The 25278-nt window shown below is 42.3% G+C and overlaps 1 protein-coding gene across 1 annotated transcript in view; it reads left to right on the top strand.

Moving 5' to 3' along the window:
- The first annotated feature begins 3579 nt into the window (after window positions 1–3579).
- Window positions 3580–25278, top strand: part of mpdz (multiple PDZ domain crumbs cell polarity complex component) — a 50219-nt gene continuing 28520 nt past the window's right edge. Inside the window, exons 1-19 of the mRNA XM_080485935.1 lie at window positions 3580–3658; window positions 5985–6045; window positions 7675–7841; window positions 10887–11051; window positions 11327–11466; window positions 11866–12079; window positions 13129–13251; window positions 13432–13626; window positions 14177–14279; window positions 15636–15724; window positions 16427–16661; window positions 18603–18689; window positions 18984–19063; window positions 19308–19454; window positions 19963–20133; window positions 20841–21026; window positions 21277–21486; window positions 22917–23069; window positions 24695–25012. Of these exons, the coding sequence (XP_080342061.1) occupies window positions 6030–6045; window positions 7675–7841; window positions 10887–11051; window positions 11327–11466; window positions 11866–12079; window positions 13129–13251; window positions 13432–13626; window positions 14177–14279; window positions 15636–15724; window positions 16427–16661; window positions 18603–18689; window positions 18984–19063; window positions 19308–19454; window positions 19963–20133; window positions 20841–21026; window positions 21277–21486; window positions 22917–23069; window positions 24695–25012 (2799 nt within the window). The 5' untranslated portion in view covers window positions 3580–3658; window positions 5985–6029. The remainder of the gene's footprint in view (window positions 3659–5984; window positions 6046–7674; window positions 7842–10886; window positions 11052–11326; window positions 11467–11865; window positions 12080–13128; window positions 13252–13431; window positions 13627–14176; window positions 14280–15635; window positions 15725–16426; window positions 16662–18602; window positions 18690–18983; window positions 19064–19307; window positions 19455–19962; window positions 20134–20840; window positions 21027–21276; window positions 21487–22916; window positions 23070–24694; window positions 25013–25278) is intronic.

Here is a 25278-nt window from a genome sequence, read left to right on the forward strand (position 1 = left end):
CTCTAAATGGTTGAAACAAACAAATAAAATAAAAGACATACTTTTGAGTGGGGCCAAAGTAGAAAGGGGGGGGGGGTGCAGAAAGGAGAGATTTGAATCCAGTAATCAGAGATTTTGGTGTCTCATGTCACTAAGCTGCCTCAAACAATAACTATAGCTGAAGGTCTGTGACAAGCAGGTATAAAAATACTAAACACTGAAGCTGCCTCGCGCTGAGCTAAGATGCCCCCCCCCACCCCACCCTCCCTTTCTTGTTTCAATCTCTTGTCTTTTTCAGTATTTGGCTGAGTCAGACCTCCCACATAAAAGTGGCTTATTGTCAGAGTAGGAGGAGAGTTATAGGGTGGATAAGAGGGAGGTAGAAGAAAGATATAAATAGTGAAAGGGATTTAGTCAGTATCAGCTCTCTAAAAGCCGCTTGTCTCCCTCTACCCCTTGTTGAAATGACTTCTTTCTAAATGAGCGTTTTCCTTCCTGCTCTCATCTGATCCATCAAACAATTTAAAAAAAGAAAAAAAAAAAATGGAAAGAAAAAGGGCACTAAAGGGCAAATCAACAGTACGGTAGCGTCTATGTACCTGCTCAGATTTTTGCCTTATATACATGCCTTCCCTTTGCCCCTCACAACTGTAGGAAAAAACAATGCAAATATAATCCGAGTGTTGCTATTTTGGGTGCAGCCAGATCTGACTCATAGTTAACAGATTCTATCCCAGAGGGTATTTGATGTATTTCATTTTGAGCAACGGCTCATATCAAATGTGATAGGCATAGCGCTTTGCTGCCGGAACCGGAGTGCATAATCCTATAAACAGGACACACAGACACACACAGAGAGAATTTGAGTTTTATCAGCTCGCCGTGTCCTTTTCCAAGGTGCTTTTCTGGCCTAAAACATGCAGAACTTCAGGATGGTGGGGTTGTAGTTCTCTCTTCAAAAGGGAGAATATCTCTGGTTTCAATCCAAGCTTGGGGGCATTTCTGTGTGGAGTTTACATGTTCTCCCTGGAGATGCATGAGATTTCTCGGTACTCTGGTTTACCCCCCCCCCCCCAAAAAAAAAGTTTAAAAACATGTTTTTGCGGTTAAAACTGATGACTGTAAAAGTGCCCGCTGGTGTGAACGTGAGTGTTTTTGATTGCTTCTCTTTCCACTGCGATGGACAAAAAGTCTGTCCAGGGTCTACCTGGGTTCTGCCCATTGTCTGTTAGGATTAATTTAGATAAAGCAGAATAGAAGATGGATTAATGTAGAACTTCCTGCTGACAAGTTTGTGAAAGACTGAACTCCGGGGGTTTGAAAAGCGCCAGATTTTGTCACTCCCTTTGTATTCTTTCTTCAGACTGTGTCTGTGTGTGATCACTCCTAATTAATAGATGGATCGCGTCGGTTTTGGGAAGTGCGGTAGATGGGATTTTCTCTTTATGTTCCATGTAATCAGTTAAACAGACTAACAAATGCACAGCAACAGAGATATCGCAAACCAGGTGAAAGCGCTTGAGGAGATGCAGACGACAACAATAAAGGTAAAAAAAAAACCAGATCTATAAACACAAAGAGAAGTATATCGCTTCTCGTGACGTGATACGAAGAAACAAGAACATGGTAAGACGCGAAAGAAGGAATCAGACATGAAGTAAACATGCCAGAAATAAAATACGAAGAAGGACAAAGTACGTCACAGAGACTGAACATGTAGGAATTGCCATTAATATCATTAGCTTAGCGAATACTGTGTTGCTTTTTCACACGGTTGTGCAGCTGGTACAAACTGTTAATGTCTTTTTGATGTCGAGTCAAACCTTTGCTTCTTTTTTTATTCTTTTAGCAGGGTGTTTTAAGGAATATATTGCTTGAATTTGCGTAGCAATGCAGAACGATAAAAGCGATCGAGTTAACATTTTATCATTTGTTAGTGTTCTTGACTCAAATGCAATATTCTGCTGAGGTGCTGTTCCATAAAAAGTGACAGTGCTAAACACTGCACCAACCTTATATTATAGGTATGTCATTCATATATTTTTTTTGGGGTGGGGGGGGTGGGGGGGGTGATAGATCCTTCCCCCAAACTATTCCAGATGAATAATTGCTCATTATTACAGCAATGGCAAAACCAAGATGACATGAACAGACAGTCGGGAAATGTGAATTATGGAAGCGTGCGACAATTTTGCCCAAAAAATGGATCCCCTGCAGCGTCGTTCCAAATAGGTCTAGTATCTGTTATTTGTCTCACAGTAACTCCAATATGTCTAAAGAGAAACCGCGGGAATATTATTCTTTCTTGGCGTAGTCTAGGTGGATCTCAGTGTTTGCTCAAGGGCACAGTTTCAGAAAAGTCACCAGTGAATCTGCTGGGTCACTGAGGCAAGGTGTCCTTGAACGTAACGATTCAAAGGACCCGTTTTAACTCTCTCAGACAAAACAGTGTGACTGGATGTTTTGTTTGTGAGGCCTACATTTTACGATTACAGCCTCGTGAGCAACTTAGCTGTCATTCACCTGTAATTTACCGCCGACAGATTTGACAGCAATTTGAAAGTTGTTTTCCACGGTCTCTGCTGAAATATTGGGTCTCCGACAGTCTCATTCCAACTCCTTTTCTACTCCACGAAGCATTGATGTATGTTATGTAGATCACTGGTATATCCCCAGTGGTGGCATGAGACTACATATCCCCAAACTGATGAGTAAATCCCATTAAAAAAAAAACCTGTGCTGAAAAAAAGACCTGCTATAAGTAGGAATACTGATTGACGTCATGGCTTTACTCAAGTTCAAGTAAAATATACAGGTTCTCTAAAGTCATTATAATGTCAAGTCCTCAAACGCCAAACCCAAACCCGTCCCGCATTAACTTTCTATTTAAATGTACCTCGTCACATTTAATTAACAATTTACTATTTACAAAGAGATTGCCTTGTTGTTGTGCTGTACGTCCCTCTTATTAACCCTTTATGGGACGAGCTGGAAAGGACCATATAATGTTACTTCCCATTATATGCTCCTTTTCCAGCTCTTAAACTTTCTTAAAAAATAACCATTAAAAGTTCATAGAATTCTGCAAATATTTACAAATATATCACAGCCATATCTTTAGATCAATTATTTTATGTTGCATTTTCATCAACCCCAGTTTGTTTTCATATATTTAGATAGCATGTAGTATATGTTATGTAAAATCATTGCTTTTAATGTCACACTGTGATGATGGATGGATAGATGGATGGATCCCGGTACATTGTTCTCTTCAACAGTTTGTAATCCATCCATCCATCCATCCATCCATCCATCCATCCATCCATCCATCCATCCATCCATCCATCCAATTATTTGTATCTGTATTGGTAGTTCACAATTCATCCTTCAATGCATTCATCCATCAAATAAATGGTTATTTATTAATACTGAGAATTTAGCATCCATCCAGCCATCCCTGCTCCGTGGCTGTGGAGCAGGCTGTGGGGAGGTCGAGGTGTCAGGGCAGCCAGTAAGCGGCGCTTCAGCTCAAATCTCCGGGGCTGAAAATGTCCAGAGAGGATCGAGTTACTCGACGCCCCATCTTTAAGCCCCAGTCAGAGCTCCGTTAGCCGCGGGACAACACGGGACCAGGCTCGAATACTTGTCCGCCGCGGAGAGCAAAGCCTCCCGCACTCATGTGAGTAAACACACACCCGGCTGCTTTCGTTTGAAGGAAACCTTGTTAAAACATTCAACAACAAAATACTTCCAAGTGTTTGTTTATTTTATTCTCTCTCTCTCTCTCTCTCTCTCTCTGTTTTGCGCCTTTGTTCGCTGCGTTGACGCTCATGAGAGGAAAAACAAATATCGCGGCGGCTGACTTGAAACGAGGGGAAATAACGGGGCATGAATAGTTGGAGAGTGCCTCTGTTTGTCGTAGTATAAAGTATTTCCCTGTGTGCTGTACGGAGTAAAGAGCTCCTCTGGGTGTATTTCACCACCGGGCCGTGACACAATGTAACTCTTTCCTCGGAAGCCTGTTGCTTCCATGGCGGAGATGTGGAAGGAGGAGGAGCTGAGAGAAAAGCGGATTGTCCCGGCTGCTGCTTTTTGGAAGACTATATTCAAAATACTCACAAACAAGTGGATTTACCGACGATATGCAGAGCTTCGTCGTCGCTTTTAGCGAGTTGTAGGTGAGGGTTTTGGGGGGTAGCCCCGCGACATTACTTGTTCCATTCCTGTTGTTATGAGCGACACCAGCTTTCATATAACGGATTTCCCTCAACAGCAAATCCGACTGTCCAGCTCTCATGATCCGGGCTGAAGTCCAGAGTTTCTTCTGTGAATCATTACAAGCCTCCAGGAATTGAATCGGGTCTGGTCTAACTGTAACTGGATACATCATCCGCACAACTGATCCACCAATATTATTAAATCAAGCATAAACAGGGGACAAACATATGTGGCAGGTTGCTTATTTACTGTCCAGAAATATTCTTGGCAGTAAATCGGATGTTGGTGGAAAGCCTTGTTATCTTGCTTTTAAAAATGCATTTGTGGGATGAGCATCAGAGCTGAATATGTGGGTTGCTTCCATTAAAAAAAAGAAAAAAAGCAAAAGGTTTAATCCTCTGCCAGTGACAAACAGATTTTCCTTGTTGCAAGCTTTGGTTTGGTGAATGATTGGAGTCTTGATGAAGACATACTGGCGTTTGAACGGTTGAAGAAGAATACTTGGGGTACAGCAATGTGGCGCTTCCTCACATTTCTCACCAGCCTGCTCGCACACTGCTGTGGGATGGACGCCGTTCTGCTCCCGATTTAATGATCAATGGTACTGAAGTCAACACTGCTCTGCAGGCGACAGAAAACGTAGACGCTCAACACAAAGTCAACAGTAACCTAATGCAAATTTCCTTACTTTTTCGTTTGTCTGTTGGTAGAGCCAATCAAACATGCCTGTGACATCAGTGTAAAGTCCTCACGTACACAAACATATTACAGAATACATATTCTTTCAAAAGACATGAGCGCTCATATACTCCCTACAAAGAATTATTGCATTTATTATCATTATATCTCATATTTTGCCTTTTTTTTTGTTTTTTTTATAATCAATTTGTTACTTTGTTCTGTGAAAAAATAACATTTATGAACATATTACTTCAGTAAAAAAGGTTATTTCTACAATATTCTGCGGGATCAATAAAGTATCAGAAGTATAGTTGACAGTACATTATTTAATATTATCCGGTGTTTAATCCATAGCGGTTTGAACCTCATTTTGAAGAAATCTGACCAGAATTGTGATTGAATCGCCTTCTGTATATTAACCATCAATCGGTTGGTAAATGCCACATTTAGAGTTGCGGGAAGCACGTGTGAAGAACATAAACAAACTGACGCCGTGGCGATCCTGCTGCCACACGCTGAGGCTATTCTGAGAGTCTATGCAGGGCTTTTAATTATCTGACCAATCTCCTTTAATCGCGTGGCGTCTCCCTGAGTCATGTCATGCTCGTGACGAGGCCACTCCTTCAGCCAAGGGTGACGTTCTGTTTTTGGAGCTGACGGCCACACATGATGTCAAACCACAATGATACATATATATAAAATTAAGTTCACATCTTCCAACTGTAAAATGATTGTACAATGATTTCTAAAAATGTCCACTCAATGCACAGTTCCAGGTTTAAATCCACCAATAAGAGCATTATTGAAATATAGGTGCATTACTGGGTGACAGTGGATGTGTGCTCTGATGCCGGTAAAGAGACTCACTGGACTATGACAGTCCCTCAGCACAATGGCTACTCTGTAACAATTACGGTGAGGCATTCGTGATAACAGAACATGGGCCGGATGGAACAAAAATAAATCCATTTTCCCTTTCATGCTGACCTTTTGAAGTTGAAATTTCTTTGAAACTCTGGCTCCCTGTTTTTAAGGAGGTAGTCTTGACATTCAGCTGTCTGATTGCCTGACGAAGACCTCACACCCTGTATTGCTCATGTTTTCAGGCCTTGAAGAGTCGGACTAAATCACATTCACCCGGAATACTGAAAATGATTGAAACAATGGGTAAGTAATTGTTTGCTGTTGTTTTATGGCCGCCTTATGTGATTAGAGTCAGTGGGATCGATCATAAAGGGTTAACAAATTGATAGACCTCTGATGACATCTCCTCAAAATTAGTTCTTGATCTTGAATAGGATTTGACCTCAAGCTTTTTGTCTATTTTTTTTTCTGCTCACAGTAATACCACTTCATTGTCAAGTGGTTTTCATGGTAACATTTTTAATCCTCTGAAAATATTCAATGTTAATGAGATTTCATTCTGTGATAATTAAGATATAATGGCCCTCACACAAAAAAAACAAAAATAGCCTCATTTTTATTTTTTTTTTTTGAAATGAGCAGGTTTTGCATCAGCGCTGAAGTGGTGAGCTGGTGTCACTTCTGGCTGAGCATCACAGGTTTGGCTCCTGCTGAGAGTTTCCTCAACCAGAGTTGAGAGGCCCTGGACTCAGTTCAAGGCCAATGGCAGGCCTGTGTTGCCATATCTGATAATGTTGCCATCAATTTGATTGTTTGTTTGTCTCCATAGAGATTTATTTGTCCGACTGTCGAGCGTCAAGCCAATTTGGCGCCGTTAGCTTCTTCTCCGCAAGGCTACAATCTGTGGTCATTCTCAAGACTGGCTTGATGAATGTGTCCGACCAGCTGTGACGTGCAAGCTGGGTCATTATGCGCCAGCCTCTGCATCACGAGGGGCTGATTCGGTCTCTGTTCACATTTTGTATCCCACTCTTTGTCAAAGATAAACACTGTTGTTCTTAGAGCAGACTGTAGGACACCTCATTACATATACTCAGTCATAAGTGATGAGGATGATAAAGTTCATCCGACCGGTGGCAAACACCTAAAAAAAAAAAAAAAAAACCCTGCAGAGGCTCAAGTGTTATTGGTGTGTTTACAACCATTGTTCAAACAACAAAGCTTCTCGGCGCAATAAGTGCTTTGGAGGCTGCGCACGCCCTATTAGGTGTTAGTCACAGTTGGTGAGTTTTAGAAATTGCTTCATTTTTGCCCAGATGACGTCGGGCTGGTCCGTTCTCGCTAACAAGCCACTCTGGAGTTACTCCGTTGTGGGGCTTATGCAGGGTCCAGCAAGCAAGATGTGGAGGGCCTGGCTCTTTTATCTTTCCTCCTGATAACCGTTTCGTGCGCCTGTGCAAACCAGCGCAGAACCCACAGGCAAGGAAAAGGGAAACTTTGCTATTCTGAGAGCGAAACCGTCCATGGCAAATGAACTTTCTCTTTCTTTGCGATACATATGGCAACATGCTTTAGATATACTGAGGTCTGTTGAGCACCAGTGAGCCTTTGCTAAGCCTGTGTTTCGAGATTTGTCTTTCTCCATTATGCCTCGATGAGTTAATTTACAACAAATTGTTGAATTAAACGATATAAAGGCAGATATGAGAAAAGTAAAGGAATTATCAAAGGTATCATGTCACAGGAGAACAGAACTACCAAAAACTTCCCTTCCAGCTTCACTATCTTTGTGTGCTGAGAAAAGCTCTGTCCTCATCGCCTCTCTCCACCTTTATCTCTGCTTTGCCTCCTTCTCCCTGCTTTCACGCCTCCACTCGTTTTTTTTTTTTTGTCTGTGCTGGCGCCATCACTAAAATATGTGACGGCTTGCAGATACACAGCGTGCCTTGCAGGCGGTGGAGCGCCTCCAGGCCAAACTGAAGGAGAGAGGGGAGGTGCCCACTGAGGAGAAACTTAGCCTGCTCAAATCCGTCCTCCAGAGCCCTCTCTTCCACCAGATCCTGGCCCTGCAGAAATCTGTCCAGCATGTCAAAGATCAGGTAAGATCAACTCTTGTGTGAAACTTCGAAAATGACACAAATATACACACAAATGAAAAAAATAAAAAAAATCCCTGTAGCACTGATGATCATTACAATACATGTGGGTTTCATATGGGTCTCTCAGTTCATTTTATAGTCAAAATTCTTCCACAGTTGTTTGTCTTACAGACGCTCCGAATGAACAAACCAAATACTGTTGCTCAACAAAAGTGGTGAGAGCTATTCAGCTGGTCGCAGTGTGCGAGCACAGAAAGAGATTACAAAATCCCGCACACTGATCGACCGACGTATGTGAAGTGTTTACTATCTGCCGTTGGTTCGAACTTAGGATGCTTTGTTTTGTTCAAGTACAGATACTGATACAGATAATCCACCACAGCAGCATCGTGTGTTATCCATCAAATCATAAGTAAAAGTAGTCACATTAATAATAACCAGAGTAAAATACTTACAATACTTTTGGATCGGGGCGTTTAAGCAGGAAAAGTGGCAATGCAATGGGACATTTGGAGTTCTTGTCCGTCGTTAGTTTAAAACAGAAGCTCTGATGGCTCAGTGATGTTTTCATGGCTTCATCCTAACATTAACGACCGTGTGAAATGAGAAGAAATGTGTTGTTACCTAAAGTTGTTTGTAAAGACTCCAATGAATGCCCTTTGGCATTATTGTTATTTTCACATCTCTGGCATGACAGTCAGACTATAATATGTAGCTGTGGGGATAATTTGTAGTTTTACATTTCTGAAGTGCTGACTGGGGCATGACGGAATACACAAGTGCTAGGCGGCGGCCTTGCTCGTTGCATGATGGCCATACCGTTGCCCAGAAGCTCAACGGTAAAACCTGGGACATATCCATTACCTTCACCACAGTGAGGTTAGAATATTTTCAAATCCTTACTTTGCAGGATTGCTTTGGCCTTTATCTTCTTTTTTTCCGAGGTGACCTCCTGACTCCTCTTCTGTCTGGTGTCGAGACACCCTCCCCTTCCCCTTTCAATCCCCATCCTCAACAGTGCGAGCCGCACGGGCCAAATTGCTGTCAGGGTTCACACGAGCCGGATATAATATGGGTACATGAGCAGAGAGATAGTTGGTCTAAGTCGGGAACTTCTTTTTCAAGCCGATTCTCCCCATTGAGAATTGAGCATTTGAGTGGAAGGAGAGAGCTCTTAACTTGCAGTGGAAAGGGGCCAGGGGTAAGCGTTTGAGAAATAGAGACGAAAATATGCGAGCTATGCAGTGGGAGGCAGGGATGCGCAAGCTTTTCACCCCACGTGGAATTTAGATTTTAAAAGCCCTCATGGCATTTTTTGTGTGCTGGCGATTCAGTCATTTCATAGGAGGCAGAGTCCTTTGTGTGTGTGTGTGCGTGTGCATGCTGACGCATGTGTTTGTTCTACTAAGCAAAATTGATCCAAAAGTCATTCATCTTTAAGTCCCATCAGCTCCTAAAATGGAGCCACTCTGTTCTAACAGTGGTTAAAAAAAAGAAAAAATAGGGCAAGTTACTGCACAAATATATGAGTGTCTGTTATATACATATATATATGTATATATATATATATATACATTTTCTTTTATTGAGCCTCCAAACTCAGTGCACTTGTTCGGCCCCTTTAAGCGTAGCCAATTTGGAGAGAAGCCGCATTCTGTGTTTTGTTCACAGACAAGAGCCAAATACATAAACACACACGCACACGCTGTCCGTCTTCTGGCTCTGCTAGTTAGGCCTTGCTCAGCCCGTGTCGCTATGGCGACAAGGCCCCACTCTCCAATGAGAAAGAGGCCGCCGTCGCTGCTGTGTGAAGTGGAGCAGAAACAATTTCGTAAATGTGCAAGAACCAAACTGGAACTTTAATCCTCTTAGCCGAGGCCCAGCTAACAAAGCTCATGCATGAGGACAGCAACTTAGCAACATGCTACGCTAACTTAGCCTGGCCCATAGGGTTGTGTCTGCAGCGTGGAGCACTAATGTGTCCCGTCCCATGGCATTTCGTTTCAGAGGACTAATCTGCGGCTGTATATTTACTGGCGGGATAATTTCCAGTACACATTCATAAAAGTTGCACAGGCAATTTCCCTAATACAGATTCACAAGTTCACTAGGACAGCTTCAGCTTGGCAAAGCCATATGCCAAATGAAGTGTTTATGAAATGATTACTCTGCATCATGTCCGTCCTTTTCAATCCAATGCAGGCAGTAATAAACGTTATGCCCTTTGGCTAATGAATTTGGAAAAAAAACACTATTTCATATAGTTGTCGCATTCATGTAATTCATCTATCACACAAGTAAAGTCATTGGGGTAATTAAAAGCTAAGCATATTAGGGCATCCAGATGGTCAGTGACGCCTCTCCCCCACCATGATAGAAATATTGTATTTGGAGCCGAGTCATTGTTGGAACATCAGCTAAGAGCTATTATCTCCTAAAGGATTAGACCGCCATAGATCCAGCTAATCATGGTAGGATAACCAGATCTCTGTCATCTCTGTAGTTTGAGACATTCAGGCTGTTTTCGTGGCTTCAAATGAAACTTTTCTAAACGTTCAGGTTTCACAGCAGACGAATTGTGCACAACATCGAAATGTCACCATAAAGCCACACAGGGAGCTCGCCGAAATTCAAAACACATGTTCTAGTTCTGAAAATGTTGTTATCCTTAATGATATTTTTTTACTCTGCTGTTTATATAACAAACTAAACTGGCTGACACAATTAACGGAAATAAACATTTTGACAGATGACAAGTTTAGTTTTGTACTTGAAGCTGTTTGTACTGTGTGTCATAGCGGCAGGGTCTTATTCTTCAACCTAGGCACACATTTACACTCATGACACAGCAATGAAACGGCAATTTGTGGGTGACTCAATCGGTAATTACATGCAGTGTGTGGGGCAGTGTTGACTGGACCTCTAAAGCTCTACGCTGACTGAACCTCTCGTCATCCTTTAGTTTGACTTCATGAAGACATGGAGATAATGCATAATTGCAGGTCTCAGCATCTCTCACTCCATTTATTCTTTTTGCCTCTCAAGGGTACTGTCCCGTCATCAGCACAAGGGAGTGACCTCGGCAATCACGACGCTGCAGTCAAGCCCAACGGCAGCCATGTTCCCTACTCAGACATCTCAGTGGCGACACACATCAACGGCAAGACACCATCAGAGGAATTTGAACATATTGTCCACTCAATGGCACAGGTATAACCACCTGAAAACCCCTGTGACTGAAATAAACGTTAGCGTTATGATGTGTTTTTTAAAATGATTCACCACTAAAGTCCTGCAACTAAAGACCGATATTCAGACAATCCGATATAAGAGGCAGACAGCAGATAATGGCTTATCGCTCTTGTACTTCAAATGGACTCCCAAAGGCTGTCTGTAGCTTTGATGCTTTTGTGAATCAAAAAGAGCCTCAGTGTATATCTTTGTGTGTGTGTGTGTGTGTGTGTGTGTGTGTGTGTGTCATGCAGGGGCGCTACGTGGCGACCGTGGAGCTTCACAAGGCCGTGTCAGGAGGCCTCGGCTTCAGCGTGGTGGGCCTAAAGAGCGAGAACCGCGGCGAGCTCGGCATTTTCATCCAGGAGATTCAACCGGGAAGTGTTGCTGACTGGTGTGTATGAAACAACATGACATTATTCAGAAAGACAGTGGTACACTGATAAGATTGCCAAGGCTGATTCAAGCAGTGGCAAAATCCCAGAGAGTTTTCTTTTCCCACATTGGATGAAATAAGGATTAAGGAATTACCAAAAGTCTATTTCAGACAGTCAATCAGAGGGTTCTTCCAGATCCCCTGGGGGTGTTGTGGATATTCAGGAAATCTTCCAAATTGGCCATTTTACAGGAAACGCAGAGTGAACATTTCACAACTTGCCTCAAACTTCCCAGTCTAAAAATAGAGAAAACAAAACTTTCTGTTTAAGTTGTCAATTTTTCTTGTGATAGCATTTAGTAAAATAGTTGATGATATTTATTTGTTAGGTTCTGATTCCATTTCTTGCACACGCAGCGATGGAAAACTCAAAGAAGCCGACCAGATCTTAGCCATCAATGGCCAGCCCCTGGATCAGACGGTGACCCACCAGCAGGCTATTAGCATCCTCCAGAGTGCTTCAGAGAAGGTGCAGCTCACAGTGGCTCGAGGGCCAATACCTCAGCTGGTGAGCCCTGTGGTGTCCCGCACGCCCTCTGCTGCCAGTACACTATCGGCCAACTCCAGCGCGGTATGAATTCGCTCACACCAGTGTGCAAACAAATCTCTCAAGAGTTACATGACATGATCTCTTTGAAACAAAACTGCACGCTCACACACACACACACAATTGATTTGACATGTTACCATGAATTGCACAATAAGATAAAGGCACAATTCACTTTGACTGCAGGCAGAATATAACACATCACTGATCAAAAGACAACACTTCAGACCAAATCTTCTTTTTCATGAAGGCACTATTTATATTTTCTCAAAGAAAGATGAACTCAAACAGCTCTCGTCGACATGCATAAACAGCCACGCTCTTAACAGTGCAAATCTGCTGAACATCTCAGTTGTCTCCTGGTTTCATAGAATTATACAGGGTCCAGTCTCTTGAGACGACTCCTCGCACAGATCTCCTGCCTTGCTGGTTTCGCTCCAGCTACTACTGTCGCTCTCATGTTCCAGCCCCCCCCCCCATACTCCCATCATCCTCACTGCTGTCAAAAGGAATTGAGATGCTGCATGTTAAAGCCTTTGAAAGGCTTGTTGACAATAAAGTCCAGCATCTACAGATAACTTGTCGTGCCCTCGGCATGATCACTGCGCACACCTTGCACATGCCATCTGATAGCATCCTGAGCAGAACTCAACGTCACACCGGGTGCCGAATATTAGACCTCAAATACAGTACAGATGATGCCGATACAAATAATGTTGATCTCCCGCTTAGACAAATACAGTAACTCTGGAAGACTTGGACTGAATGAGTAATTTTCTCCCTCGGTTCTGAGTTGATAGCAGTATCCCTGCAAAATCTATTGGCTAACAAATGTATTTTAACCTGCAGACATACTCGTAGGAAGTGAAATTCTCGTCCAATAGTGAAGGACAAAGCACACAAACTAAAATCATTTTAGAATCCATGCAAATCTTGCCTCAGGTTTCTATGGGTTATATGTTGTCTAAATCTGCGTTACATTGTTTTTTTTACTTAATATGTCGTTGGAACAGCATTAGTAACAATTTAACTCTTTATTTTGCTTATTTGTTGTTGTTTTCTGCAACCCACAGTGGCAGCACGTTGAGACGATCGAGCTGGTCAACGACGGCACTGGTCTCGGCTTCGGTATTGTCGGAGGAAAAACCACCGGGGTTATAGTTAAAACTATACTGCCTGGAGGCATCGCTGATCAGGTGATCATGCTCTACTTTATACCTGAAGTGTATTTTCTGCATTGCTTGACATTTGAAATTTCCCTAGAGTTGACTCGAATGCAGTAAATTTAATGAAATTGAATCACTTGGCGCTGACAATGCCATAACAAATCGATTTCCATTATAGTGAGAATAAAAACCTCCGTCTCCCTACCTCAGGATGGCCGCCTGCGCAGTGGGGATCACATCCTCAGGATTGGAGACACGGACCTGCTCGGCATGGGCAGTGAACAGGTGGCGCAGGTCCTCAGGCAGTGTGGCAACCGGGTGAAGTTGGTTGTTACAAGAGGCCCTTCAGAGGAGAATCCGTCTGCTGTCATGCCCGTGGTGCTCCCCACCGTCAACGAACAGCAGGTAAGTGGAGAGACAAAATATAGAATTTGTTGCGTTCAAATTGATTACACAGTTTTGCTCGAACACGACATCAACGTGCCTATTCAGTGCCATAAGAAATAATTAAACTTTTATCTGCAGTCTTATTAGAATCTCAGATGTGAAGTTGTCACTTGTTGATAAAATTGTACAAAAGACAATTGCAGGTGACATCATCCGTGTGTGACTCACACTCCGGGGTACACATTTTGCTTTACGTTCTGATGAAAAAGGAGCTGCTCCTGCTATTTTACTGCCGTTCTCTATGGTCGGTTCTTTTTAAAACAGAATGAATTTCAGTGAATCACAATATGAATGACAAACATCCCTTTGATCGCACACATTAGCCGTGTCTTTTATTGCTGACAGGTTCAGAGTGCTCGTTAATCAAAGTTAAATGCCGTATTTTTTGCGGCGGTGTGATGTCGTTGCATGATGTGCCACGACTTGGCTTTCAAAATGAATCATCTTTTTACTTTTAGTCTGGATATCAGTGGATGTTGACGTGTCATTCCCATTAATCTTATCACAGGGTTGTGAAGAAGAGGAGGCTGACGCGTTCGACGTGAGTCTGACTAAGAACGCACAAGGACTGGGAATCACTATTGCTGGCTATGTTGGAGATAAGAATTCAGGTGAGATGTGACAGATCACCTACAGAATTGGTGTCACTAAATGCATCCATTTTTTCACGATTCTTCTGTGTACACCAAAGGCCTATTTCTCTCAAATATTGTTCGCAAATGCGTCTAAGTCTGTGTTAGTGAACACTTCTCCTTTGTCGTCTTAAACTGGCCACAATAAAAAGCCACTCTAAAATATGTATAGATTACAAGTGTTTAGATCTTTGTTCGGTGTACGTCTCAAGCTGCAGTTATTTTGGAATATGTTGAATCCAACTCTGCAGACTGTTTTAGCATCTTGTAGTTGTTTGTTTTGGTCGGCAGGACCACACATTTGGCTTTAAAATAGGAGCTTTAATGTTTAGGAGTACTTTGATGATGCCACTAAACATGTTTCCAAATTACAAAACTTGTGCGTAAGCATTTAGTTGTCATATGTACGTACACTTTTTTAGAGCAGATAGAGTTGAAAACAATTGGGATGTGTTGGACTGTTCAGTAGTTGTAGCTGAATCTGGATGGGAATTAGTGTGCACAACTTCACAACCAAAATAACATGGAACATGGTGGCTCCATATGTGTAATAGTGTCTTACAGGCACTCAAGGCTTTGAAGCTTCAGTATGTAATGGATTCTTAGCACCACATCAGCAGTCGCAGCTCACCATTGTGTCACGCTGGGGCGTCTCCCATCACTTGTATCTCACGCTAAACGAAACAAGATAAGCTGGAAACATAACACATTGGACAAGTGCCTTAAGGGTTTTCCCAAAAAAAAACACTGTACGGCACTTTGCTGCAGGCTGGTTACAACCACAACTTCACAAGATGGTCAAATTATCTTACATTGGAAGGTTTTGCCTCAAACTGAGGGTTAACTCATCGTACAAATACGATAATCACAGTACACCTGGCAATGCTTAAATGCTAAAACATCTTAAAGGAATGCTCTTTGTCTGCAGTTACAGAACAATTTGAGAACCCGCTGACTGTCGCTAAGCGAATGTTGTGCTTCACAATTTTGGCTATCTATAGGAGGCCAGTAAAATTAAGCCATGCCGCTTCAAATTAACATTGAAATGTTTTTGTTTTTTTCTTGTTTTGTCCTTTAAAATGAAAATCACTGCCTGTGTAATGTAACTACATGCAGCGTGTTGAAAAATTCAGAGAGGTGAGCAGAATGATCATCAAAAAAAATGGTGTGGCTTGATTTTCCAAGATGAGGAAAACATCAGGGCTGTCATCCGCCAGCTTTTCACCGTGAATATCAAATAGCTGTTTGTTTTTGTGCTCTGGTCTTATTTAATGTCATGATTCACTGTTGCGCTTCTCCCCACTTTCATTATTTTAACTTGTTCTGACTCCTCAGAGCCCTCTGGTATCTTCGTGAAGAGTGTAACAAAAGACAGCGCTGTTGATCAAGATGGTCGCATTCATGTTGGAGACCAGATAATAGCTGTAAGTACCCTAATTAAGCTCTTTGTAGCCATGACTACTTTCCCGCCTTTAGTGGCATGAGGTAAAATATGCAGCGGAAGTTTCATATTATCTATTACAGTGATCACATTTGCTCATTTAGTCAATGGAGAGTAATTACGAGATGCATAATTTTGAATAATTCACAATTAACTGATAATTTGGTGGTGTCTTGTAAGAGCGAATACAGAAGAGCTTCGAATTAGCACAGTTAGCAATTAGGTTCATAATTTTGTTGCTGCAGGACATTAAAAGTGAAGTTAAACTGTAATTTTCAGTCTGAAACTGAGTCAGTGGTGCGTTCTATCACTCTAAAGTTTGAAGAAACTATTTTATTTCTTTTTCTTTCTGGCGTCTATGCGTGAGTATGTGGTTGATTGAGTTTAGTTCTTAAGTGCAAATCATTCCGTGCTATGAGACTCAACTGGAGGACTTAATAACGCACTTAATTATGATTGAATTATTCAAGACAGAGCTATTTTTACCTACCTTAACTGGACTAAATGAATACAACCACTTGCTAAGGTAGATGGGAATACTCAAGTACAGCACTGTTAATGTTCATAATTACCTCAATCAACGCGAGTTGCAGTTGCATTTGTTTCAAACAAGAGCATAGAGGGTTGCCGAAAACACAGAGCCCCCTGTCTAATCCATGGACTCACATATAATCGCCCCCTGCAGGTGGATGGTGTGAACATCCAGGGGTCCACCAATCAACAAGCAGTGGAAGTGCTCAGACACACCGGTCAGACAGTCCACCTGAAGCTGATCCGGCGCGGCTTCAGGCCCGAAGAGATCCCCCCTGCCGTGGCCCCCAGTGTCACTGTCCTGCCCCCTTCCACCACCATCCCCACCACCGCCACCGTCATGAGGGAGCTGGAGCAGGAGAGGACGAACGCTGACGAGGCTTCCCAAGGTAGGAAGGAGGGATAAAGAAAGATTTAATGAGAAAAAAGGAACACGCACACACACAAACATAGAAACCACTCTGCCAAAGGTTTCATTTGATGTGTAAATGTAACTCAGACATGGGATTTCATGATGAATTCTGGAGTAACATTTTTAAAAGGCTGATATAGAGTATATAAGGCTTAGATTATTTTCTGTGCCGTGGAGCACCTTTCTGTCGCCTTCAGTGTAATACAGAACAGGGGATCTTTAATTGCGAAGCATTTCCCGCTGATGTCAAACCTTTATGACTCAAATGATTGTACCTGAATACATCCTAATTTCTTCCAGTTGTTTTCTAAATAACAATGAAGAGTTGATAACCGTTACAGAAGCCATGAAAAATATTTGTGACCGATCTAAATAGGCCTGCATAGAAATTCTACGATTTGTGTAAAAACAAATCGTGACACTTCTATTTCAGTCATCTGATTTAGCATTGACATAAACACTGATGTGGACCTCTTCCTGTCTGATGAAACTGTATTTTATTACCATGCCCATAAAAAAGTAAATAGATTGGGGGGATGTTTAAGAAACTCTTAGCCCTTATTACACATTTTAATAATGCAGGGTTGATAAATGAAAAATACTAAATCTTTGGGAGCTAAAGCTAAAAACAGCAATAGACTCCCGACATACTCCACATAATCCCGAGTAGGAAGTTAAATTGTATTAATTATGGCCACTGTCATAGGCCAAGAGGACAAAACTATTCTCTGAGACATGGAAATAAAGTTATGTGTGTGGTACTCTTTTACAATTCACAGCATCTTTCGAGGTAGAGAACCTGGAGCGTACCCTCCTGGTGTTTACACTCTAAACTCAAACTTCTCCTCACTTTATTCAGAAATAAATCAGCATGTGAAACACAACATCTGGCATCCTTTCAACCAAGAAGCTGACAGATTTACAGGACAAGTCTGCTTATATGTATATTATGTTTTTTTAATAACCTCTTGCGTGGTTTTTTTTTTTTCTTTAATCTTGACATTAAACAAGATAGATAGAAAGTAAACAGAAAGCTTCTTGTCTCCAGCTGCACTGACAGGACCTCCGGGCTATTACCGAGGCAAGGGAAGCAACTTGCATAAGTTGTTTAGTGTCAACAGTGATAGATGGAGACTGAAAGTGATTAGATTTGGCACCAGGATGTTGCAGGCCAAAAACCTGAGGAAAAACTGGCAGCCAGCAGTTGACAGAGAGAGACTTAGAAGGCCAGTATTTTCCTGGCTGCAGTGAGACATCACTGAAACTCACAACTGCAGAAGTTCAAACTTGTGAATTTCATCAAAAATAAAGGAGGGTATTACATCAATTTACTACATTACTGCTCAACAGTTATGTCTGAAGCTCCTTGAATGTACAAACAATAGTTTTGGTGACTTAACAAGGCTGTGTTTTAGTTATTTTACAGGAGGTGGTATACAAATCTGCAAATGGTCATTAAATGACTAGAAAGATACTTAAACTGCTGCCAAGTCCGTTTCAAGGTGGTGGATACCAAACTAGCAAACTTTAAAGCTTCTGACCTAAAATACATGCAGGTATGTAAGTAATAATTTCATGGGTGGCCATTTCTGTGTACTGTAGTACCTTAAAGACATAAATTGTGGTATGAAGTCGTTAAAAGAAAGGACCAGGATCATTAAGCATATATTTAAAGCTCCAGTATGCTTGTAGATAACATCAACCAGCAGCAGCAGAGGTAAAGTGAAAGTATTGTGTAGTGTTGAGTTAGGTGGCGCATAATCTTCCAAATGAATTTAATATGAATGTATATTTCTGTTTATTTTCAGCTTGTGTGCGCTGCCGGTGGAGATTAGATGCCGGTTTTCACCGGCTGTCCCTTTGCTATCTGTGCCGGTGCCTGCTTCCGTCTGTCTCACTCCTCATTGTGTGTTTGCAGTCGCCACAGATGAAAAGCAGCTGCAGACAAAGACTGAAGGATCTGATGTCAGCGCAGCCACGGATCAGCTAACAAAAGACAAACATGGTAGGAGGCTGGGATTCTTTTCCGAGTGCTCCGGCAAGGATACTGGGCACGCATCTGACAGATAAGGGCCATTGTTGACAGGACCACAGTGACGAGCAGCGGCACACAATATGCAGACGGAAAGCTGGTGTAGATTTCTTACAGTGTAGGTGCTTTAAACATTAAAAAGGTGCAGGTATAAGTTGTTTGTCGGTCTTCTCCCACACATAGAGTATTTGTCAGTATTTTTCATAGAGCAACAACTGTATAATTCAGTGTTTTGTTTAATAATGCTCATACTTTATGTTTTCTCAGGCCTGAAGTTAACAGCTTTTGAAGAGGATGAACTGATGAAGAAGTGGCAGAAGATTCTAGGTCCAAGCAACGAAGTAGTAGTAAGTTCTTTTTTATTGCTTTTCATTTGGTTTTTTAATCATGATAGCAATGTTCTACTGAGTTCCTTGGCCGTTGATTCAAAACACCTAATAGTTGTAAGGAGAATTACATGAGTCATGAAGCAAAATTGATTGAGTCATTAACACCTTAACCTGTTCTTAACAGGGGTCATTATTCTAAAATCAGCCCTTTTAATGAAGGTTCACCTGCTAACAGAGGTGAGATTGCTTGTTTCTATGACAGGTGGCTCAGGTGGAGAAGTTTACTGAGGCCAGTGGCCTGGGCATCAGTCTGGAGGCTAACAGTGGACATCATTACATCCGCTCAGTCCTTCCAGAGGGACCTGTTGGGCGCTGTGGCAAGCTGTTCAGTGGAGATGAGCTGGTTGAGGTCAGTAGTCACTTAAAATTTCATATGCGTGCGTAATCTTCCCAGAGGTTTGAATATGTATTCATATTTCACTTATATACCGATTGCAAAGCAATAAGCTGCAAAAATAATCAGCTCTTATTATATTGTATTACAAGGGGAAACTCTGGCTGATCATTTTAGCCTTCGTTGCTGCCACACGCCGATCTCTGCAAAAGCTGTGCATTGGTTATCTCTCTGCATTGTGGAAGGACTTGCTTGCAGTGGTGTAGAATTAACTGCCAGTTCTGCATCCCCGCAGCTCTACAGGGTGCGCTTGCTGTGAGAACGATTGTTTTGTGTCAGTGGCACTCACTTTCACCCCTTCCATTTTCAGTTGCAGGAGGAGCCAGTGCAAAAGTTTATCAGAGCATTGCTTCTTGAGTAGAGAGACTATTCCTAAGTTCGTAAAATCCGCAATGACCACTTATGTTTGACACGCTGAAAACCTTGAATTGTCTGAATCAGCATTTGATCTCTCTCTTTTTAGGTGAACGGTATTACTCTGATTGGTGAGACTCACAAAGAGGTGGTGAGAATCTTGAAGGAGCTCCCGCTTTATGTGTACATGACGTGCTGTAGACCTGCACCTGATCTTCAGACCGACCTGAAGGCTGTCCAACCACAATCAGACACTTTGTCTACTGTCACTAAAATAAAGGTATCATTTCCATATTGTTAACATGCAGCCAATACTATCATATCATCAAATGAATTATTATTACAGTACATTAATTGTCATATTGTATATGTTTACAGGTACTTAAAAGTGCAAGTGATCAAAAGTTTTGCTCTCAACACTAGAGACATACTGACTGCCTTGCTTAGATAACTGTATTGGATGATACATGGAACTCTGCCTCACGCTGACATGCAATCATGCGTCGTGATACATGTTTCTCTGCCTGTGCATATCAAGTAAGGCAGTATGGAAGGGGAGTAATACTCTTACATCCTCTCTCGCTATTGTAACCCATCAACCATTATTAGCTTATTCTTGCTGTCAATCAGTCCATTGGCTTGTCACATTGCCAGCCACGATGGATTAAGACTTAGTGATAAGCAGGGGGGAGGGGGGGCTGAAAGTTTATTACGACCATTTCTCGCAATACCTCGGCAGCATCCAACATTTGCTCGAGATATGAGAGATCAAAAGCAGCTTCCCTTTGGGGAATGGGGTTTTCATCTCTCGAGCTTTATCTGTGATAATGTACTAAGGCCCGACCATCCCAGAGATATTTTCCTTTTATCTACTGCCAGAAACCTGAGCCAGAAACACAACTAGAGGGTTGCAGCCTATGGGTTCGGAGTAAAAGTGAGTAAGGCATGGTGTTACATAGTGATTTGGGGCTTTTGCTTGCTTTGCAGAATCAAATAGAGCGCAGTGGTGTGCTGGTTGCAGAAGATTCAGAGGTGAACACCGGAGCAGCCACACAGGATAATGTAACCGAGGAGACGATAGGATGTCCTTTGGCGATGTGGGAGCATGAGATCCAGAATATCGAGCTCGAAAAGGGAGAAGGGGGATTGGGATTCAGCATTTTGGATTACCAGGTAGGAAAGGTTCTTGAGACTTGATGGAAGTGAAAAATCTTACAGATCCCATTGTTGTGATCGGACTTTTTGCAGTAGAGTGTAGTTAAGGCTTACAGACATACCTAAACATATATTATCATCCTGAAGTGTGATTTTTGTTTCCTGTTTTAATTACACATACATATTTGAATGCTTTAATTACTCTAGTAAAGCACTAGAATATTTCTATTGTTTACCGGCTGACTTTACTGGCCTTGCTTCTCCACAGGACCCGCTGGACCCGGCGAAGACGGTGATTGTGATTCGCTCTCTGGTTCCCGGTGGTGTCGCGGAGAGGGATGGCAGACTGTTGCCAGGAGACCGGCTCATGTATGTTAACGCCACAAACCTGGAGGACGCCAGCCTGGAGGATGCTGTCCAGGCCCTTAAGGGGGCCAAGCTTGGGAAGGTCCAGATTGGGGTTGCCAAACCGCTGCCTGTAAGGTTTAGTATTGTTTATTCGTGTTCTTGCTTTAACCCCTTTGTCAATATTGAAGGTAGATTGCGTCTTGTGTTTTGTGTAAATGTGTCGCTTTCAGTGTGCTAAGAGCTTGATCGCTGCGTTTGTATTTGTTTCCCCCTGTCATACTTCTTCAGCCTTCTGGAATATGTCACTGCAGGATTGTAAAGTTCTGAGTTAGGCACTCTTTACATAACTTAGTAGGCAGGTACGAGGGCTCAGCTTTCAAGGACTTGAATTTTTCATGCAGGAAAAAGTGTGCAGAGAGCCTGCGGGGTTTTCTTTCAGAGGAGGTGACCGGCCCTCAACGTAACGTGTCCCCTTGTTTCGTATTATTAGGTTATTGACTTTTCCAGGAGCACACCTCTCCTGTACTTTTAAACACATCAGGGCACCTGTCAAAATATTAGGTCTGTCCCACAGCATGCTCGCTGCTCCGGGCAGCTGTGCGCGTTGTGTGGGATGTTTCTCTCTGCAAAAAAAAACTCAGCTTGCATTCTTTCAGCAGTGGAGCTGCATCTCTCTTGTATTGAATCTGCCATTGGATTACTCAGTGAGACCCGTGGGCTGCTAGGGTTAGCTGGATTACAGAGCTGCAGGAAGCCTCTGTGAAGTTATCCAGGTCCCCTGCAGGACGAGGAATGCACTTCCGAGGGGTATTTTGTTGTATTGCCTCTCAAAATTGAGTCTGACGAGCGTAATCCTCCAGTATGCCTTCTTACCTTCCATCCGTCTCGGCAGCATGTTACACAAAATCAATATCGAGTGGACTGAGCAAAGAATCTATATGAAATGTTTACAAGCCTCTCTGTTAAGAATTGATTCAAAGTAATTCAGAACGTGTAATTCCGGGCAGTTTTTCACCTAGACCCAAGATTATTAACACTATAGTTAGTTCTCAACTATTCCTAACATCTCTTCTTTCCATCTCCATTCTATACTAATTTACTCATCAAAATGTAAATAAAAGTAAAAAAAAAAAAAAAGTTGGAGACACTGAAAAAATCTCTCCACTTTCCTAGGGAATATGTGGATATTCCCACTCTCTCCACCCATATGGTGAGCAAGAAGTAACTTCATCATCCACCATCCATTCATTTGACTTCAACAATGTTTTGGTTGAAGAAGGAGAGGAAGAAGGACTGACTGAAGGAATCCTTTACCGAGCTGAGCCTGCATTGGTCAGTTAGCTTTTGGGAAAACGGACAAATCAGAAGTGATCTAGAGGGCAAAGAAAATCTAATTATGTATTTGCATCGGTCTAGTAATCATAAAGAATGCAATCGTTGTTTTACTTGTGCAAATATATTAGTATTTCTTTCAAAAAAAAAAAGCATTTTGTGTTTGGATAATTGACCTGCGCTTTCAGTTTTAATGCCACTCAGTTACACTTTCGTTGGTTGTGACAGATCGACACCAGTGAAGCGGACCTGTCTGATGAAAAGGTCCTAGATCATACTTTCTCTGGGCTGGAGGATGACACTTTCCAGGCCTCCATGATGGCTCTCCATGGCAGCAGCTGTAGCTCAGACCTGGATTACCTGCACTCGTCCACACCTAAGGCAAGCCAACATTGTTTTTCCTACCGTCTCAAACTAAAACTGAAGCCAGCAGTGATGTCTTCATTTCATTAAATGTTGCCACCCCGGCTTATGCCCTTTGTCATAATGAGGTGTGCAGTCGTTAATCTTTGGTTATTGCAACCGACAGCCAAAATGTCATGAGACATGTTTTTGCCCTCTGATAGGGCGGTAACTACATTACTGACATTGCTGTCGTATGAGAGTTGTCGCTGTGGCTGACTTTGTTGCCCTGGGTGCCCCGAGAATAACAACTCCCCAAATGGATATTAAATTAAAATAAAAATAAACCAGAAAGAACAAGGCTCAGACAAACTATTTCCTTAAAGGTATTGCTGGTCGGCGAGTTTTTCCAAAGGTCACAGCTGACCTTATTTGTGGAGTAATTTATATTGCGATCAGCAAGTCCGAGAGAGGCGGACACGGGCCAGGATAACTGGTAGCGTTTTATAGTTCACAAGAATTTCATAAAACAGATTTCAAATGTTTGTTATGAGGTTGAAAAGCTCAGTATTTTGTTTGGATGATAAACTCTGGGGAAAGGGCACAAGTCTGCTGATAAATTTCAGATCTACATTAGTGACAATAAACAGTGGATCAATTTTTCAGACTAGCTGGCAGATCTCTGCGCTGGTGTGAGGAATATTGCCTTTTTTCTTGTATTCCGGTCCCGGTATCTGTTTACTGAACAATAAAAAAGGTCACCACAGTGCCAGCTGGCCTCCATATTGATGAAAAGGAAAGTGTATTTGTCCTTCACTCCTTCCACCAAAATTACATTTTTGCTTTGCACATGATACTGAAGAGCTTCTAATCACACAGAACTTATCACACTTGGGTCACTGAGACATTGTTTGAATGTTTGGCAATTGGCTAAACTACGTGACAACTCTTACGACGTTTATCTGATTAACATTTCACTGTAACCTAAACGTTCCTTCGTGGATTTTGTTTTTCCATGGCTGTCCTAGCAGGCTGTGATATTTGACTTGGCTCACCCTTCACGCTGGACGCTCGTCCTCACATAGCCCTCAGTGGGTTTTTGGGGCTTGTGGAATTTATACAGAGACGCTCGCTGCCTCAAACCTAACTAAAAGAATTTCCCTGGTCACCTTTAAGTCTTCTTTTTTAAAACAGTATAGTCCCCCACATTTGTGTGAATACCTGAGTACTTTTAGTTTCTGTAGCTATTCCCTCGTTGTCAGCCTATTGGTACCTTATTAACATCAAACTTGCTATTTCTTGTATTATTTAACATATTTTCCTTTTGAGCCACTCTTGTAATATAGATTTGCATTTTTCACCTTTTTTTCTTTTACTTCTGTTCGGAATCCCAAAAGGGAAGTTCTTTGCTCAGATTCATTACCAGCCGGTCGGGTTCCAATAAAATCTTAAACACAGTTACGATAAAAACGACATATTGTGCATTTGGCTCACAAGATCGGCAGTAATCTACGCTGGTTTCTGTTGGCCACTCATGGGCTTTCCGTGGCTCATTACAAGGAGGGCAGGATGGTGACTGAACAGGATGAATTCTCCCTGTTGGGCAGTTGTTGAACGAGCAGACTGGAGTGTTCATTCGGCTGCTCTGCTTTATTTTCCTCCAGCTGTCGGCTCGTCTGAGCTTGCTGGATGACCATTCCTGCTTAGAGGACAACACCAAAGCTTTTCCTCCCGACAAGTCGACCTCTCATGCTCCTCCAAGTTTGACGGGTCACACCGCGGCTTTCAACGCCGGGCTGAGCGCTTCTGATCAGTACCTGTCGCAGAGCGCTGGGAAAGAAGACCCGGCGGACTGCTCAGAGTCGTACAGCCTTTTTGCGGAAATTGGGAGCAGGTCTAATGTCCAAAGGGAGCCGCTGGAGTGTCTTTCGTATCAGCAGGAGCACGCCGTCTCTTTTGGAGATATATCAGCTTTGATAAAGGTAAGCTATTTAGTCTGATTAAAAGCCATACATTTGATATCAGCATGAAGCCAAAAATTTGAGGAATGCATTTTTCTGTTAACTCCATGAATTTGAGTTAATCATTGACACGCCACACATCCCGGAAATATCACGCCGCACTCTTACTGCTTGGAAATAATCACCCTCTCGGAAGGAATTCCTTAAGCTAACATCCAACCTCTCTCCAGTCAGAGCTCCTTCCTTTCAAATACAAGACAAACAAACGTTCCAAGATGATTTGTTTG

The sequence above is a fragment of the Lipophrys pholis genome (genome assembly GCF_963383615.2).
Source record: "Lipophrys pholis genome assembly, chromosome: 18".
In the NCBI taxonomy this organism is placed as follows: Eukaryota; Metazoa; Chordata; class Actinopteri; order Blenniiformes; family Blenniidae; genus Lipophrys; species Lipophrys pholis.